Consider the following 17500-nt stretch of genomic DNA (forward strand, 5'->3'; position numbering starts at 1 on the left):
CATGTCAATGTGAAGCCGCCTGTGGTTGCACTGCTGTTGCATTTCATTATGGCAGTCATTTGATTTGCATTAAATACTTGAATGTTTTATAAACATCGTATCCCTGGCCTTGTTTTTGAAAGAACAATAGTCAACAGGAAGGAAGTGAGGGGGGGGACACTGCTGTAGGTGCACCAGGCCTTGGAGCACATGGTTAAAACAGGCCGAGCTAATAGGCTACGTGCTACTCTCTTACATTTAGCTCTGTCATGTCCTCTCCAAGACTATTACAGCAGAATATATTACTTGTATTACATTTTTTTTTCCATTCATTTAAAATCTTTATTTATTTAATTATCATCACAACATTTACATATGTTACAAAATTATAATACAGATATCATAATGCAGACCTGTCTGCCAGATTGCCCATCACACAATAATGGCTGAATTACTGCATTTTAGAATTGTTTGTTCTTAACAAACAAGTTTGTTCTTGACACTGATTTCCAGACCCTGGATTTCTATGAGGTCAGTGTGTATACCTTTTGAATTAAATTAAATTCATAAAATTTAGCACGTTCTATTTGTGTTCTAAGTTCAGTTATATCTCCCTTTTCTGAAGAACCCAGTGCGAGTTTCATCTTTAGGTGTCCACAGCGATCTGTCCCTCTTCGAACTTGGTCTTTATCTGCAGCCTTTGTAATGGAGTGTTTTTCTTTTTTTAAAGATTTAATTGTGGGCTTTTTGCCTTATAATCAGATAGGACAGTGAAGGTTTGACAGGAAATTAGCTGGAGAGAAGGATCTCTGTGGTCTTCCATCTTCAGTCTCTAGTATAGAATCAGCTGTTCAGTATAACCAGCGTCTGTACTTCTAGTCATCCCAGTAAAATGTTGAGTCTTCCAGCTTCTTCAGTGCAGTGTTTTGTTTTATTTGGTCTGTAGTCTTTGATCTTCATTTTGTACCTCCAGTCTCTATGATACAGTGATTAGTGTCTGTTTACAACTTGTCCCAGTGCAGTATTTAGTATTATTTGGTCTGTAGTCTTTGATCTTCAGTTTGTACATCCAGTCTTTATGGTACTAGTCTATTATGGTCCTCCATCATTCCCAGTCCAGTCTCTATGGTACTATTCTAGTCTGGTCCTCCATCCTTCCCAGTCCAGTCTCTATGGTACTATTCTAGTCTGGTCCTCCATCCTTCCCAGTCCAGTCTGTATGGTACTAGTGTAGTCTGGTCCTCCATCCTTCCCAGTGAGAGTGCGAGCGGCGCGTCTCCACCACCCAGTCGATAAACTCGCTGACGAGGGCGTAGACGCCTGGCCTCTTGGGCCGCCCACACCCCACCCCAAATGAGGTGGCACCCACCAGCACCCACCTGCCGTCCTCCTCACACATCAGAGGACCCCCAGAGTCCCCCTGGAAGACAGGAGACATCCGGAGAATAACACACACAGACACACAAACTAACTTACAGTAGTTACCATTGTTTTTTAAACTTAAAAATTCAGTCCCACTTCACAGGAAGAGTCCATAAAGTGTATTAGATAGATAATAATACTACTTGTAATAAAAATACTAGTACTAATTATTGCACACCAACCTGAACTAAATGCTATTATGCCTGTCTGTTTTAATAATATGCTCTAATATAAAAAGTATTTAGTTAAGCATTAATTACGCAGCACCAAATGACACTTAATTGTGCCCAGGTTCAATTTTATTTGCATATTTAATCTGGGTCATTAATGATGACCATTGTCTCGAGGCACTTTACAGAACCCAAGAGCTAAACCCCTGAGAGAATGCATGTGCGCTATGTAGCCTTAGAGGCAGGTAAGAGTATGCATGTACGCTACGTAGCCTTAGAGGCAGGTGAGTAGTGAGAGTATGCATGTACGCTATGTAGCCCTAAGGCAGGTGAGAGTGTGCATGTACGCTATGTAGCCTTAAGGCAGGTGAGAGTATGCATGTACGTTATGTAGCCTTAGAGGCAGGTAAGAGTATGCATGTACGCTATGTAGCCTTAGAGGCAGGTGAGTGGTGAGAGTATGCATGTACGCTATGTAGCCTTAGAGGCAGGTGAGTGGTGATACCTGGCAGGAGTCCACTCCTCCATCAGGGAGCCCGGCACACACCATCTGGGCTGTGATGTTGTACTCTGGCAGCCACTCCTGACACTGAGCCCGGTCCACTAACGGCACCACCGCCTGCTGCAGCACGTCTGCCACACTGCCTGAGAGAGAAAGCAGGGTTTTATCTCCCATGAGCTGCGTCTAATATACTAGTGGGTTTCAACACTGTATCCTGCTGGACAGGACCTCTTTCAATATCATTCCTCTTTAATTTTTAGTGTTCCGTTGTTTGTTTTTTTTCTTCTCTTTTTTGGATGTAAAACATGTTGGTTAACCACAGGTTGTTTTTAAAAGTGCTATATGAGTACATTTGACTTGACTGGAACTGGTCATGTGACCGTTCAGCTTACCTCCCTCCTCCAGCGTCCCCCAGCCAGCGATGACACACTTCCTGTCAGCTTGGAACCGCTGCTGCTCGTGAGGTAAACACACGGGCTGCACATAATCTGGCGGAAGAGGACACACAGGATTGATTTGATTGATTGATTGATTGATTGATTGAAGTCTGGTTTCAAGAAAAAACATGCACGCACAAAGACAAAAACAGAATGAATATGATGGGGGAATAAATCAAAGGTGTTATGCTGAGCACAATGAGCTAGTATTAAAGAAACATCTTAATGCGAGAGAGGTGAGAACCTGTGAAGTTGGCTGGTGTTTTCAGGTGCATGAGTGCAATGTCGGCCTGTTTGGACCGGCGGTTGTAGTGTGTGTTCATGATGATCTGGTCCACCTGGAGGTTCTGTCTGTCCTGGTAGTCGGAGCCATACTGGGAGTGCAGACCCAGCACAGCAACCCAGTTAGACAGATGGATGTTCTTACTGGAGAGGATGGGGGGCAGAGTGAACTAGGACTGAGACATCTGTTTCATTTTATTTAATTTTTTTGTCATTTATTCGTTTATTTATTCATATAGTCCAACACAGACTTTAGCTCTCTGATACACTGCAAATACAGCACATCAATCACCTAAACTCAGCTATGGACAAACACCCCCACACTACAAAACCATACACACAGCAACACACACAACACTTCTATTCCCACGCACCTCAATCTCTCCATCTAGCTTCCTTATTACTGATAGTCAGCTATCAGACAGCTGATTGCCCCCACTTACCCATAAACACAATGGGCCGCCGTGATCAGCCACTCCTTGTCAATCACCGAAGCTCCGCACACATGACGGCCCAGCCACTTGAGTGACACCACCCAAGGCCACGCCCCCTTCTCGGCATCGGTCCCTCCCACCACCCTGCCCTCCTTTCCTGTCCTCTCCACAAGCTCTTCTTTATCTATCTCCCTTATCTCTCCATCATCCCATGTGTTACTTCTGGTTGTGTTGGAGGTCTTGTGGACACCACAAGCTGAAAGGCATAGGAATAATTAGCATTTTCAGTGTTGCTTCAAAGTTGTATTGATGTAGTTCCTCAAGTCTTTTCTGATAACAGTCACATACTGCACCATAAGAATACACCCATAGCAATGATGTCTTCATTAAAGAGCGCTAGAGGTCTGTAAAGGCTATATGTAGGCAGCCTAAAATGTTATTTGGATGTGCTGTTAGCAGTGCGTTATAATGTAAATAAATCTGTGTGAGGGATGTGTGTGTGTGAAGATCTGAGAAGTCTCCCGTACTCACGTTGATTATCGCAGCTCAAAGCCACAACATCATCCTCCGGGCATGCATCTCTGGAAGAGTAAAGGGTTTCCCCTGACTTAGCCATTCCCACAGATTATATCTTATTATGTCTGAACAGTAAAACTAGTTATGGGAATCAACTGATTATAGGCATGATTTAAGAGATCATTTTTGCTTAAAGGCTCTGTCACATTTTCCACATGTTTTAGGGGCATTCTTGAGAAAACTGTTTCTCTGCAGCTTTAAGCAGAGGGATGTCAATCATTGTGACATCACATCCTGTGTTGACTCACCTGGGCTCCAGGTGCACAATACCATCAGGCCTCAGAGAAATGGAGGTAAATGGAGAGTCCTCTTCTCTGGCTAACACAGGACTGGCTACTCCTGACCTACCATACACACACACACAGAGAGAGAGAGAGAGAGAGAGAGAGATGTGTACATACAGAGACACACACACACAAACAACAAAATCACCACTTATCACCGGAAAGGCTCTGCAAGTACATATGTACCCATACGCTATTGTTTTCCATTAAAAAGTTATATTTTACACAGAAAAAATGTCCGTCACACAAAGTTATCTATTTTATATTCCATTGTTAACCCATCTAAAACACACACACACACACACACACACACTTACCTGTAGCCCAGGTAGCGGCAGAAGTACTGAGACAGATCTGATGTCCAGTTCTGAGCACATGAAGTATAGCGTTTGGAGTTCACCTGAACCTGCAGTCTGGCCTCACCTGTACTGTTCCCAGAGCTCACAGGCAGCAGGTGAACTAGAGGACACACACAAACAGCACATATAAATACACACACATACAGTATAAACACACACACACACACACACACTCACACACACATACAGTATAAACACACACATACACCACCACACAGACACAACCAACCACGTCACATATAAAAACACACACCACTCACCACACTGGGCTTCATCCGAGGCATCAGGGCAGTCCGTCACACCATCACACACGCGCTTGTTGGAGACACACACCCCAGAGCCACACTGGAAGTCTCCCGATGGACACGGCTCTGGAAAGCACCAGAAGAGAAACTGCTGATCAGCCAGCCAGTCATCCTACATCAGCATTTGTCTGATCTTATATGTCTGGCTTACGACACGACAGGCTGGACTTTGAGAATAAGCTCCACTCTAAACAGTTGATTTCAATAACTGCAGCAGGAGTGCATATGTATTTGCAGACAACATAAATTGCCTAGACAGTCAGTAAAAAATTCACGAGAAAATGTAACCTTTAAGACAAAGAGGTTGTTCATTGACTGAATGCAGTTCTTCTCATCCCATCCTTTAAAGATGTCGAAGTGAAATTGTATTTGACTTGGTTGATAAACAATTCAGAAAAGATGATCAGATCAGTGTGTCCTCAGTCTCACCCGGCTGGCCCAGTCTGATGCCTGAGGTGAAGTTGGCACGGAAACCTTTGTCATTTCCTGAGCTGTCTGTGAAGAGCATCACTGTTATCTGATTGGTTGTTGAGAAGACATCAGGGAAGTCACGCTCTCCTGTGAAAACACCTGCGTAAGGGGAAAGAAATTCTCAAACAAGTGCTAAAAATAAACACAACACACATATACAGACACACACACACACACACACACACACACACACACAGTTCCTCACCCAGCAGCACAGACTCAGGCCCTGCCCCATCTCTGACCTCCATGACATCATAGCCAATCTCAAGGGCGAAATCCAGGAAGTGCAGCTGGATGTTCCGTCCCTCCTGCGCGTGCAGGTTCCAAACACCTGAAACAGACAGAACCGAGGAGGCATCACATGTGCCCCTTGCATCAACCAAGTGGTCTTCACCAGGCTAAATGAGTATGTATGAGTGAGACCACATAAGCTTACAGGAGGATTTGTTACCATAGCCACGAGAGCACACAGGAAGTGTCTGGTAGCATGTGGGGTTCACAGTTTATCAGCACGTCATTAGCCTGGTAGCATGGTACACAGGCCGGAGTATGAAGTAACAGGAGGCTTAAATGCTCACATGAGGCCTTGTTGCCATAGCCATGTGGGTAGTTGGGGGAGCTGAACGTGGAGTTGGGCTCCCTCAGGTCAAACGGGCCTCCACAGTCGGCTGTGAAACACACAAACATAGGCTCAAACATTGGTTCAGGACTCTGTAAAACATGTCTCACGTAACATTTCATTCATTCTGCGTCCTTTGTATTAAGCCAGAGTCTCTGAAGAAGTCAAACAGAACAGGCCAAAGTGGCATCACAACCACAGTGCAAATTGAGGGGGAAAACGAAAACAAAGCTGATTTCACCTGCATTTCTAGTTAATTTAGTTGATGCGTTCATTGTGTTGTGTTCATTGTGTTTTTTATTTTTACTTCAGTTAATGAAATAATTTTTTCACTGCTAGTTTTAGCATCAGTTTTACTACCATTAGTTACTAGCTACTACTATGTTAGTTATACTAGCTACTATAAAAAACCCTGGTGTGTGTGTGTGTGTGTGTGACTTGACTTACGTGGTATCGGCGGTGGAGTGGTTGGGGTGGGGACTGGGGTGGGACCTGGTGGACCACCTTCACACGCACCGCTGCTCAGGCTGATGTCATCTACAGCGATGTCATTTCCTCTGCTTGTTCTCTTCCGGGCCTGAAAGACTACCTGACAACCAGAAGATTCCAGTCAAATAGGCATGCATATTCATGCGCCGGAAAAAACAACTATAATTCCGTGTGCAATCTAAAACATCTGAATGTGTTTTCATCTGATAATTCAGTCTATGATGTGTGTGATAGGTACGTGTGTGCGACGGAGGGTGTGTGTGGTTTTGTGTGTGTGTGTTTGTGTGTGTGTGTGTGTGTGTGTGTGTGTGTGTGTGTGTGTGTGTTAGGCCTCTGCTTACTGTGATGTGTGTGGTGGTGTTGAGGGTGATCTGGCCATAGTTCCAGTGGTCTCCATAATTGCCCTCCTTATGGAAGAGCTCAGAGGAATTGGAGCCGCTCTCAACCCAAACACTCAGACTGCTCACCTCCAGCCCATACATGTGATACCTGCAGACATTTCAACCAGGAGCACGACACACACCAACAGGCATACACACACACACACACACACACACACACACACACACACACACACAAAACCAAACATATGGACAAACATTTATGAATGCAAACACACAAACACAAATACACAGACACGCACAAATAGAAACTACACACAGGGCCCTTACTGTGCATACAAGCATTCACACACACACACACACACACACACACACACACACACACACACACACACACACTCAAACACACATGATCTGAACTGACCAGAAGCTGAGACACACAGACCCATTGGAGGGTGCCAGGGGAAGGCTGTGCAGTCTGAAGCTCTTCTCCCAGTTACCAAAACCTCCTGGTGTCACCATGTAGAAGCCTGCCATTAAAACACAATGAGAGCTCATTCACTGCACGGAAACATTAAGTCAAGTCAACCTTTATTTTGCACAGTGCCTTCCATGATTTAAACTGGGCTAAAAACCACTGTCATGTACATTTCAGTTTAAAGCTAATGTCACCATGTATAAGACTAGCATAACACAGAGATTAGCTGCTTCACTGTCACGCAGTTACATATAGCTTCTCCTGGTATCACCAGCTTGACATACCTGCCATGCCCACATCTGCACTCACCAGTTTGACATACATGTCATGCCCACATCTGCACTGTAAGAGCTATCTTTCGGCTCTTGAAAGCCCACAGGTAGAAGGCCTCACCTGACACGTTCCCCAGGGTGTGGTCAGCACTGGGGCCGGTGGTGGGGGGAAAGATGGGCCCTCGTACCCGCATCCAGTCACCATCATCCTCAGGCTCCTGCCTCCAGAAGCACACGCCGTCCTCGAAGGAGCAGCTGACCTTCTGCTCGTCTGGGAGAGGAAAACATTGTCACCATGGAGTGGACACAGGTGAAGGATATGAAGTCAGACACCTGAACACTCACAATAGTCTAGAGTCTAGACCAAATGAATTAATCCGTCAGCTTCAGCAAGAATTTTTAACATTCTAATAAAAGCTTGCATTCATCAACAATGTAAGATTCTAAAATTCCACGTTCTATTCGATGGACCCAGATATTCTTTAGAACGTTCAACGTTCTACAACATTCTAAATGCACAGGTGTTGCACAGAGTCTCCACATAGCTCTGGTGTGACGGTACCTACTGAAGGGTGAAAGGTCATGGGGTCAGCACTCTGGGAGCACACGTATCATTATCTGTCTGTACTGTATTGCCATCTGCTTAGGAAAAAAATCTCTGCTAATTGAATACATGTAATGCAAGTGTTTACAGGCTGAAGCATGCAAATCTAAAAATAACTCTGTGTCATCTGATTCAGAAAAGCATACAGTATATCCTGTGTGGCCCTGATCTAGTGCAGGCATAACAAATCAATGCCAGATTTGTGCCCAATAAGGCCCTCCTGAGGCCACTGCTGTCTGTGTGCTCCGCTCCTCTGCTCTAACAGGCTCAGAGGCGTCAGGGGTCAGGGCGGAACAGGAGCTCACTGGAGAGAGTGCTGAGGTCCTCGGCCCTGAAAGAGGCGTTGAAGCCGGGGAGGGCGTTGGCGTAGTCCGTGGAGAAGACCGCGGTGGCCTCGTCAGACAGCAGCCACAGGGTCCCTGGAGGTGTGGAACCTGACACAGAGGCTGAAACACACACAGGAACAATTGCTATAACATCACGCTCAGTATGTTGGCCTCTCTCTATGGTCTGTGTCAGCTACAGGTAACAGGCAAGTGCCTTACCTGAGGCGGGGTGCATGCTGCCAGGAAATCAGGCACAGAGCATGTCAACGTTAAACTAGTTTTATGTATAAAATACTTTAAAGTATAAAGTATTTCCACTAGGCTACAGCTAAGACAGACCCAGGCTTTAGTCTAACTGTGCAGACATTCTCTTCTATAGTCTTCCAACCTGTTCTGCAGTTCTCTAGACAGATGTGATTAATACACTTGTAATATTCCACCAATACCAATACCATTAAAATCACAATCCATAACATTTAAGTCGCATGTGGTTGTTACGACCCATTCAGGCTGAGTGTTAAAGTCTACAGTAGCATTGTTTCTACTGCAGAGATGGGGGGAGGAGGGGGGAGGGGAGGTGTGTATGAAGGTGGCCACACTCACATGTCAACGTTTGGTTTGGTCCGATTCCTTCATACAGGGTCAGAAGGTCAGTCTCCTGCTCAGTGTGAAATGACTGGAAGTCCACCTTAATGGACAGTCCCTCATGCACCCTACAAGCAAGCACATTTGCACCACCATTAGAACTCTCATGGACGGACACATGTGTGTGTGTGTGTGTGTGTGTGTGTGTGTGTGTGTGTGTGTGTGTGTGTGTGTGCGTGCGTGCCTGCGTGCATGAGTGCGTGCGTGTGTGTGCGTGTGAGTGTGAGTGTGAGTGTGTGTGTGTGTGTGTGTGTGTGTTTGTGTGCGTCTGTGTGTTTGTGTGTGTGCAGTTATACCGTATGATCCAGCGACACACTCGCTCATTCTCATATGGCAAGGGGAAGTTCTCGGAGTGGAAGGACCCAGCTGGACCCAGCAGGACAAACTGTCCGTCACATGCTGTTGCTATGGAAACAAGGATAGCATATATATATACATATAAGCAGTAGTCTTGACTGAAGATTCTGAGACAGTAGAACAGACCTCACATATACAGGAAGAACACAGTTAACATACAGAAAGTTGAGAACCCCTCCACGTCGAGATGACGGAACAGACCGAACACAGAGAACACTGAGGATGGTATAGAAAGCACCCAAAGACCAGATGAAACAGCTGAAGGACAGGATGGTATAGAAAGCACCCAAAGACCAGATGAAACAGCTAAAGGAGAGAGGATGGTGTAGAAAGCACCCAAAGAACAGGAGAACCCAAAGGCCAGATGAAACAGCTGAGGGACCGAATGGTCTAGAGAGAACCCAAAGACCAGGAGAACCCAATGACCAGATGGAACAGCTGAAGGACATGATGGTGTAGAGAACCCAAAGACCAGATGGAACAGCTGAAGGACATGATGGTGTAGAGAACCCAAAGACCAGATGGAACAGCTGAAGGAGAGAGGATGGTGTAGAGAGAACCCAAAGACCAGATGGAACAGCTGAAGGAGAGAGGATGGTGTAGAGAGAACCCAAAGACTAGATGGGTCAGGGTGAATCCAGAGTACCGGGGCTCACCACAGAGCTTCTCCTCCTCGTCCGCTCCGTCAGGACAGTCCTTCAGTCCATCACACCACTGAGGCAGCGCCACACAGGTGTTACCGTCACCACACACTCTCTCACCCTCTGGGCAGGGAACTGAAGACACACACACCCAAACATACACCAAAACATAGAATACCATGTAGAATGCAAGTGCAAGTGCACACACACATACACACACACAGACAAACGTGAACATGTGCACACACACACACACACACACACACACACACACACACACACACACACACACACACACACACACACACACACACACACACACACACACAGACACACAGGCACACACACACACACACACACACAGAGACACACAGGCACACGTGTCAATATTACAGGGAAATATCATGACCCACTACATAGAGCAATAAAGGCCGTAGATTCTAGACTGATTTTACTGTGACACATACAGTTGCCACTGTGTGAAATCCCCCATACCCGGAGCAGTTGTCAGCGATGGGGTGCTGACTGCGTTTGGAGTGGTTAATGACTGTGTTGTGCTGGCCAGTTCAGTAGGTTTGGGTGGTTCGGATGTGGTAAGATGTGGTCTCTCTGCATGGGAACCACAACAGCATATTATGCGTTTCAAAACAGAGTTTAACATCAATTGACCAGTTCAGAGATTCTACACAATTCAACTCCAGGTTCTACAGCACTGAACCAATGAGCTTGGATACAGACATGCTAAGCCAATCAGAAACTAGAGGCAACGGATGTGGAACGCTGTCACACCTGAGATCTTCACAGAGTCGGGATCCACCACCAGCCCCCCCAGGTTCACCCCCCCACTCTGTAGGCCCTCCACCAGCTGCTCCTGAGCCTCGTTGGACTCCACCGCACCCCGCAGAGAGAGGGCAAAGGTCACCACCACACTGCCTAGTCTGAGAGGGAGAGGAGAAGGGTAATAAGCAATGTGAAAGAGATGTACACCAAGTTTTAGTGCTAATCAATCAATCACCTATCACTGATCAGTCAAGGTTTAGGAGGCTGATTTGTCTCACCTGAAGTTCTGAATGTCACATCCCATGTATTGATCTTTGAGGGAGCTTCGGCTGTAGGCCTCGAATATCTGAAAATGATCAATTATATACAGCACTTTATGAATAAATTATCAATTATATACGCTACTTTGTAATGGCAGACCTATATCCCAATAAAGAAAAGCTATTATAGTTTCCGATGGAGAGTAAAGCAAGTCCTCATCAGGGTAGCATCCCTTACCAGGCTCTCGGTGTCGTAGGCCAGGGCTTTGTACTGCACACTGCTGCTGTTGAGGAGCTCCTGGGTAAAGCCCACACCTGCGGAGATGGTTAGAGTCCCGCTCAGCTGTGTCTCCTCTGGGTTATCTTCCAGTGCTGAGAGAGATAAATACTTCAGTCACTTGTACAGCTGAGTGCTTTAAGCCATCTCCATCAACAGTGTCAGACCTGTGGTAAAGATCAACACATCCTTCAGGCGGCACAGGGCTCAAGAGAGCCCTTTGCAGGTTATAGACGGTGAGAGGTAAGAAATGGCTTTTCGTTAACAAAAATAAATAAAGCTTAAATTAAACAAGAGATTACCTTTTCAGGTTAAAATAAGAAATATATATAAATGTAAAAAATTAAACAAATCCCTGTATCCAAGTATTCCATTGATATACACTGGCAGAGAACAGGAGAGGGGTGACAGGGTGGATGACAGACAGAGTGTGCATATATTTTAGTAATACTTACTTGCACAGAATGAGAGAGAGGACGAGTGAGTGAGTTTGTTCGTGTGTGTGTGTGTGTGTGTGTTCGTGTGTGTGTTCTCACCTTTGGGGCTGATGGCCAGCCAGGACACAACGATGAGCGCCACACACACTAGAAACAGCAGCATCACCAGCACACACAGCAGCACCTCCAAGGAGGAGAAACGGCTCCTGCCTTTCGACATTACTCTTTTACACACACACACACACACACACACACACACACACACACACACACACACACACACACACACACACACAAACACTTATACACTCACAAACTCTTCTGTCAGGTCCACAAACACACTCCTCTCTCTACTGCAGGTCCACACACACACATGTATTTGAAGGTCCTCGGATGTACTTTTTTCTCTTCAGGTCTTCTCACACACACACTCAAGATCGTTCATCGAGTGTTCATCCAGGTTTTCGCAAATGTTCTAGAGCTCAAGTCACTCTTTCACCTGTTCTTCGAAAGGACGTTGTTACAGGCAGATACCACGGCGAAGTGAGTTTAATCTAAACTTTTATGGCCTTACTCTCAAATGTATTATATTAGTAATAACTAACTGTGACCTGTTACAAGTAATTCAGCAATAACTGCCTCTGTGTCTTTCAGTTGCCAATGGTCCTCTTCACTTACTTAGTTTTTTGTTTAAATGAAAGAAAAAAAGAAAACGGAATCCTTCCGTGGTGTGGAGCTCATCTCTCTGTAGCAGAGGTAGGGGACACTGCAGGTGCTACTGCTATTTATCTGGTCAACATACACACACACACACACACACACACACACACACACACACACACACACACACACACACACACACAGTAGTAAAGTTTATTGAGCAGTAAATAGACAGGTATTCGGGATTATCTCTCCAGAAAGTTAGCGGCACTGCAACCAGAGCCCAGAGTGATGGGAGGGGTGGGGAGTAGCTACGTGGTATCTATCTGAAGTGTTTGTAGTGCCCTCATACTCACATGCGTTATGAGGAGAATTGAAAAACTCAAGACACACACACACACACACACACACTCTCTCTCTCTCTCACACACACACACACACACATACAAACTCTCTACTGCTCAGACTAAGTACAGTAATTGGTTATTTGTACGATCATTTCAACCCTCCTCACACTAGGAAAGTTGTTTGTGCCTCTAAATAAAAATGGTTGTCATAGAAACACAGGGGGCTTCTCTTGCATCATTTGTGTTTATGGAAATTCCGTCAATGTATTGATTTCTAATGGATACTGACTTACGTTCATAAATAAATGATTTACTGAGTTTGAAGGCTTTACTGCATTGTAATTCCATATCAGTGGCCAGAGTTCAATTGCTTACCAGAATAGATTAGATGTAATAGAATATTGTCATTTGTCAAACTAACTGTCAGAATTATCAAAACTCATCCAGCCATTAAAAATCACTCAACATTTTAAAAATAGCACAAATATACCGACAACAAGGTGAAATTGACTACATACACACACTCCATCAGAGCCAAATACATCTTGAAGGCACTTTCAAGGCAATTTTTTCCCAACAAACACATTTTCTGGTCTGCCCTTACAACCAAACACCCCTTCAAACTATGAATATTATGTCAGTGCTTGTATAAACAGTATTGGCCTTGCGGTTATGCAAGACTCTTGGCCAAGGGCACTCGTTTCAGGTCCACACTGTTTCAGGTACACTCAGTAATGCTAAACACTACACTACACATCAAGTGCACATATTCAACATAGCTAACAACCCCACTAAGCAGGTACATTAGAGGCCTCCTCTTACAGTATGAGAACAACATACATGTCCCCTCACTGACTTACACTTGGACTGGTGAGACAGACAGAACTGGTGAGGCAGACAGGACAAAATTAGTTGGTTCTGTAGGTGCATTTATTTTAAGGCAATGTGCAATCAGATTGGGCTGTAAACAACATAAAAGTTAAATACAAATCAAATAAACAACAGACATCAAACAGTAGAATATATAGTATAAATATGTCATATGAACAATATTACAAAGTGCAGTTTCAACCCAAAGATAAAGAATGGAAGGTTTAAGCACAAAAGGCTGAATTCAATGGACTTCCAGAGAGCAGACTGCATTAGTAAACAGTCCCTCGAGTTCTAGAGGTTCTAGAGGTTCTAGAAGATGACTGTTTGTGACATTGTCTTTGAGTCTGCTTGCAAATAACGCTAAATATAAACACTGTTTCTAACCCTCTCCAGAAGGGTGTTTAAGACATATTCAAAACAAAAGACGTCAGTCAGACAATAAGATAACATTTAAATAATATCATATTCTCTCTTTTGCTCTCGAACAGCCCTCTGTCTATTTGTAGATAAAGTGCAGGATCACCGAGCGGAAGGCTGTCCGATGACGCAGGATAGCCACCAGCTGCCTGCAGGTTAGGCATAAGACACTCAGCAGGATGGACACACCAGGAACTAAGGGTCCAACATGTGTGTCTGTGTGTGTGCACGTGGTTGGATATGGATATGTATCTATACACATGAGTGTGTGTGTGTGTGTGTGTGTGTGTGTGTGCACATGGTTGGATATGGATATGTATCTATGCACATGAGTGTGTGTGTGTGTGCGTGTGTGTGCCGCACATATGTATGTATGTATATATGTGTGCGTGAGTGTGTGCGAGACTCATGTCTTATGTCTGCTTTGATGCCGGTGCTTTCTATTCCTCATCCTCTTGTGTTTGTGTCGTTTCATCTCCTTCTCCCTCTCCTTCTCTTGTTCCGTTGCTTGTTCTTTTGGAGGCACGGGGAGCTTCTCTCTATCCCTCTCTCTTTCCATCTCTCTCTCTTTTGGGGGTGGCGGGGGCGGGGGCTCCTCTCTCTCCCTCTCCTGTGGAGGAGGGGGTGCTGGCGGGGGGAGCGGGGTCAGGGGGGGGGTCCAAAAGCCCCCCACAGGCCCCGGCCAGGGCTGGAGAGGGGTGGAGTTGAAGAAACCAGGGAAGGGGTGAGGGGCAACTTGGTGGGGCAGAGGGGTGAGAGGGGGCAATTGACAGGGAGGCCAGTTGCAGACCTAAAACACACACACACACACACACACACACACACACACACACACACACACACACACACACACAACACAGATAAATGCACATACACATACATAGAGGTATAGGTCCACAGACACACACTTGCAAACATACACATCCCATCAAATCTAATTATGAATGATATATATATTCTTTTTCTCTTATTCGGAAGGATATGTCAATAAGTGCCCTCACATTGCTCCTCCAACTGATCTGGTCTTGAGGTCTGCAGTCCCCATGGGGAATAAAGCCACTGAAGTTAAAGATGGGAGAATCCTGGGGACACACTCCTCTCCTGTGAGGATCACACAGACACACACAAATACTGGCACATGGAACATCCATAAAATGTTAAATGTGCGCCCTCTAGTGGTACCTAGACTTTTGCTTGATCATGAACAAAGTGAGCAGGCAGATTATATGCAGACAAAAGCAGTCACTGGAGTATATACTAGGCAGGCAACTAAACCACCCGACAGGATCTAGACTGAGTGACAGGAAGATAAACGGACAAACAGGCACACTACTAAACGGTCACTAGTCGGACAAACAGGCACACTACTAAACGGACAGACAGGCACACTAGTAAACGGACAAACAGGCAGACTATTAAACGGACAGACAGGCACACTACTAAATAGTCACTAGTCGTACAAACAGGCACACTACTAATCGGACAGACAGGCACACTAGTAAACGGACAAACAGGCACACTACTAAGCGGTCACTAGTCGTACAAACAGGCACACTAGTAAACGGACAGACAGGCACACTACTAAACGGTCACTAGTCGTACAAACAGGCACACTAGTAAACGGACAGACAGATTACAGACAAGCAGACCAGTGACAGGCAGACAGAAGAAGTCCAACAGTTAGATGGAGTCAAACTCAAGCTAAGCGGAGTTATAAAAAGACACACACACAGACAGACAGGCAGACATAGGAACTAAACTGAGTTGTAGAAAGGCAGACAAATAGACAGACAGACAGGTGACAGGCAGGTATGAGACCCATGCCAAAGAGATGTGCCTTACCTGACTGCGTTGGGTCCTCTATCCTCAGTGCCTGGAGATCCAAAGCTCCCCCAAGTGTCCTGGCTGCTTCCTGATAAAGAAGGAAACCACGGCAAAAAGTGATTTACGCAGCATGTTTGAAACAGCAGGATTTTATAAGATAGGTTTTCAGAACTGCTTGCACTGAGAAACATCTTTTTAGATTCTAAATCCTGCACCCACAGCTGTTCATGTCACAGTTTGTCCTTTTCTGAGTATGAATCAAACTGGACTTCTGACATAGGGGCGCCTTAATGTCTCCCAGCTGTGGGTGTTCACGTGAGGTGGTGCTGTGTTCACGTGAGGAGGTGCTGTGGGTGTTCACGTGAGGAGGTGCTGTGGGTGTTCACGTGAGGAGCTGCTGTGTTCACGTGAGGATGTGCTGTGGGTGTTCACGTGAGGAGGCGCTGTGTTCACGTGAGGAGCTGTGGGTGTTTATGTGAGGAGGTGCTGTGGGTGTTCACGTGAGGAGGCGCTGTGGGTGTTCACGTGAGGAGGCGCTGTGGGTGTTCACGTGAGGAGGCGCTGTGGGTGTTCACGTGAGGAGGCGCTGTGGGTGTTCACGTGAGGAGGCGCTGTGGGTGTTCACGTGAGGAGGCGCTGTGGGTGTTCACGTGAGGAGGCGCTGTGGGTGTTCACGTGAGGAGGTGCTGTGGGTGTTCACGTGAGGAGGTGCTGTGGGTGTTCACGTGAGGAGGTGCTGTGGGGAAGCTCACCGGTGCTGAAGCCCAGTTTCAGGGGCCGCCCGTACAGACAGATCCCGTTCAAGAGGGCGATGGCATAAGGCACAGCCTCCGCGTGTTTGTACAGCACAAACCCAAATGGCCTCCGACGGCCTTCACGGTCTCGGGCCATGGTCACCCTCCTCACCGGCCCCGCCTGGAGGACGGGAGGGACAAGTGTGTCAATCACCTCGTGCACCATGTCACCAAGTCACACAGCTTCGACCACACAGACATACTGAAGAGGGAAGGCTCTTAGACTAATATCTTTAACAATCAGTCAACTTCATTTTTGAATTAATTCATTTTTGATTAGAAGCAATAAGTCAGTTATTTCATGTCTCGTGGACTCACACAGCAGGGGAGGCTAGGATTAATGCCCGTTGCATAGGTCTATAGGTTCCATACCATACCAATAGCCAATGAGATTAGTTTTGTTTTTTGAAGGGAAAGGTGTATTCTGGATTAGGTATCCCACAACAGCACAGGTGTATTCTGGATTAGGTATCCCACAACAGCACAGGTGAAAGGCATTTTGATGAAGACGATGATAATGATGATGATGATGATGATGAACTAAGGTATGTAGAAAATAAGTATAAAAAAACTAAAATCAAAGAACTGCTCATGCATTTGTTTAAAAAAAAAAAACTCTCAAAGCCAAACTGTAATTGTAACATATAGTGACATGCACAAGTGTGGGCCCCCTCCAGTCTAGGCCCATGGATTCTGATTGTTGGGACAAGGTTTGAGGAGTCAGAGTATTTATAAAGCTTTGACATTTGCATCACCTGGCCTTTCCTAACGATGATTGTGAACAAGCCTAATAGCCCTCACAAGCTAATTAAGGTTGAGAAGGTAAGTTATCTAAGAG

At 45.6% G+C, this 17500-nt stretch overlaps 4 protein-coding genes and 1 long non-coding RNA gene across 5 annotated transcripts in view; 2 read left to right on the forward strand and 3 right to left on the reverse strand.

Moving 5' to 3' along the window:
* Positions 1-93, forward strand: part of kptn (kaptin (actin binding protein)) — a 6271-nt gene extending 6178 nt beyond the window's left edge. Inside the window, exon 12 of the mRNA XM_031564857.1 lies at positions 1-93. This exon is cut by the window's left edge and continues 911 nt beyond it. The gene's annotated coding sequence lies outside the window, so the exon portion shown is untranslated.
* Positions 94-120: 27 nt separating this feature from the next.
* tmprss15 (transmembrane serine protease 15) lies at positions 121-11967 on the reverse strand. The gene is made up of 22 exons (XM_042707426.1): positions 11896-11967; positions 11272-11421; positions 11052-11119; positions 10783-10898; positions 10009-10188; positions 9292-9400; positions 8954-9063; positions 8330-8470; positions 7542-7691; positions 7095-7200; positions 6671-6818; positions 6288-6429; positions 5800-5889; positions 5427-5552; positions 5180-5320; positions 4706-4816; positions 4404-4545; positions 3236-3448; positions 2755-2936; positions 2466-2561; positions 2077-2216; positions 121-1399 (listed from the first exon to the last, which is right to left on the reverse strand). Exons 1-22 carry the CDS (start codon positions 11965-11967, stop codon positions 1205-1207), a joined length of 2928 nt encoding a protein of 975 aa, XP_042563360.1. The 3' UTR covers positions 121-1204.
* On the reverse strand, positions 4057-4787 carry LOC116220015. Its single transcript, XR_004163413.2, has 3 exons — positions 4706-4787; positions 4404-4545; positions 4057-4146 (listed from the first exon to the last, which is right to left on the reverse strand). It is a non-coding gene; the product is annotated as an uncharacterized LOC116220015 (long non-coding RNA).
* A 1589-nt stretch (positions 11968-13556) lies between the features above and the next one.
* rbm11 (RNA binding motif protein 11) overlaps positions 13557-17500 on the reverse strand; it is a 4615-nt gene continuing 671 nt past the window's right edge. The window contains exons 2-5 of the mRNA XM_031564860.2: positions 16621-16783; positions 15887-15956; positions 15046-15145; positions 13557-14834 (exon numbers count right to left, since the gene is read on the reverse strand). Coding sequence (XP_031420720.1) covers positions 14451-14834; positions 15046-15145; positions 15887-15956; positions 16621-16783 — 717 coding nt within the window. The 3' untranslated portion in view covers positions 13557-14450. The remainder of the gene's footprint in view (positions 14835-15045; positions 15146-15886; positions 15957-16620; positions 16784-17500) is intronic.
* lipia (lipase, member Ia) overlaps positions 17392-17500 on the forward strand; it is a 9633-nt gene continuing 9524 nt past the window's right edge. The window contains exon 1 of the mRNA XM_012818659.3: positions 17392-17484. Coding sequence (XP_012674113.1) covers positions 17434-17484 — 51 coding nt within the window. The 5' untranslated portion in view covers positions 17392-17433. The remainder of the gene's footprint in view (positions 17485-17500) is intronic.

This window comes from Clupea harengus, chromosome 3 (assembly GCF_900700415.2).
Source record: "Clupea harengus chromosome 3, Ch_v2.0.2, whole genome shotgun sequence".
NCBI classification, from domain to species: domain Eukaryota; kingdom Metazoa; phylum Chordata; class Actinopteri; order Clupeiformes; family Clupeidae; genus Clupea; species Clupea harengus.

What these genes read in the sequence shown, in the direction of transcription:
- tmprss15 (XM_042707426.1), bottom strand. Translation starts at nt 11,967, where the DNA reads ATGTCGAAAGGCAGGAGCCGTTTCTCCTCCTTGGAGGTGCTGCTGTGT. An exon ending in CACTCCACCGCCGATACCAC is followed by an intron (nt 5,890 to 6,287) that starts GTAAGTCAAGTC and finishes TGTGTTTCACAG; the next exon opens with CCGACTGTGGAGGCCCGTTT. An exon ending in GCGGCCCATTGTGTTTATGG is followed by an intron (nt 2,937 to 3,235) that starts GTAAGTGGGGGC and finishes CATCCTCTCCAG; the next exon opens with TAAGAACATCCATCTGTCTA.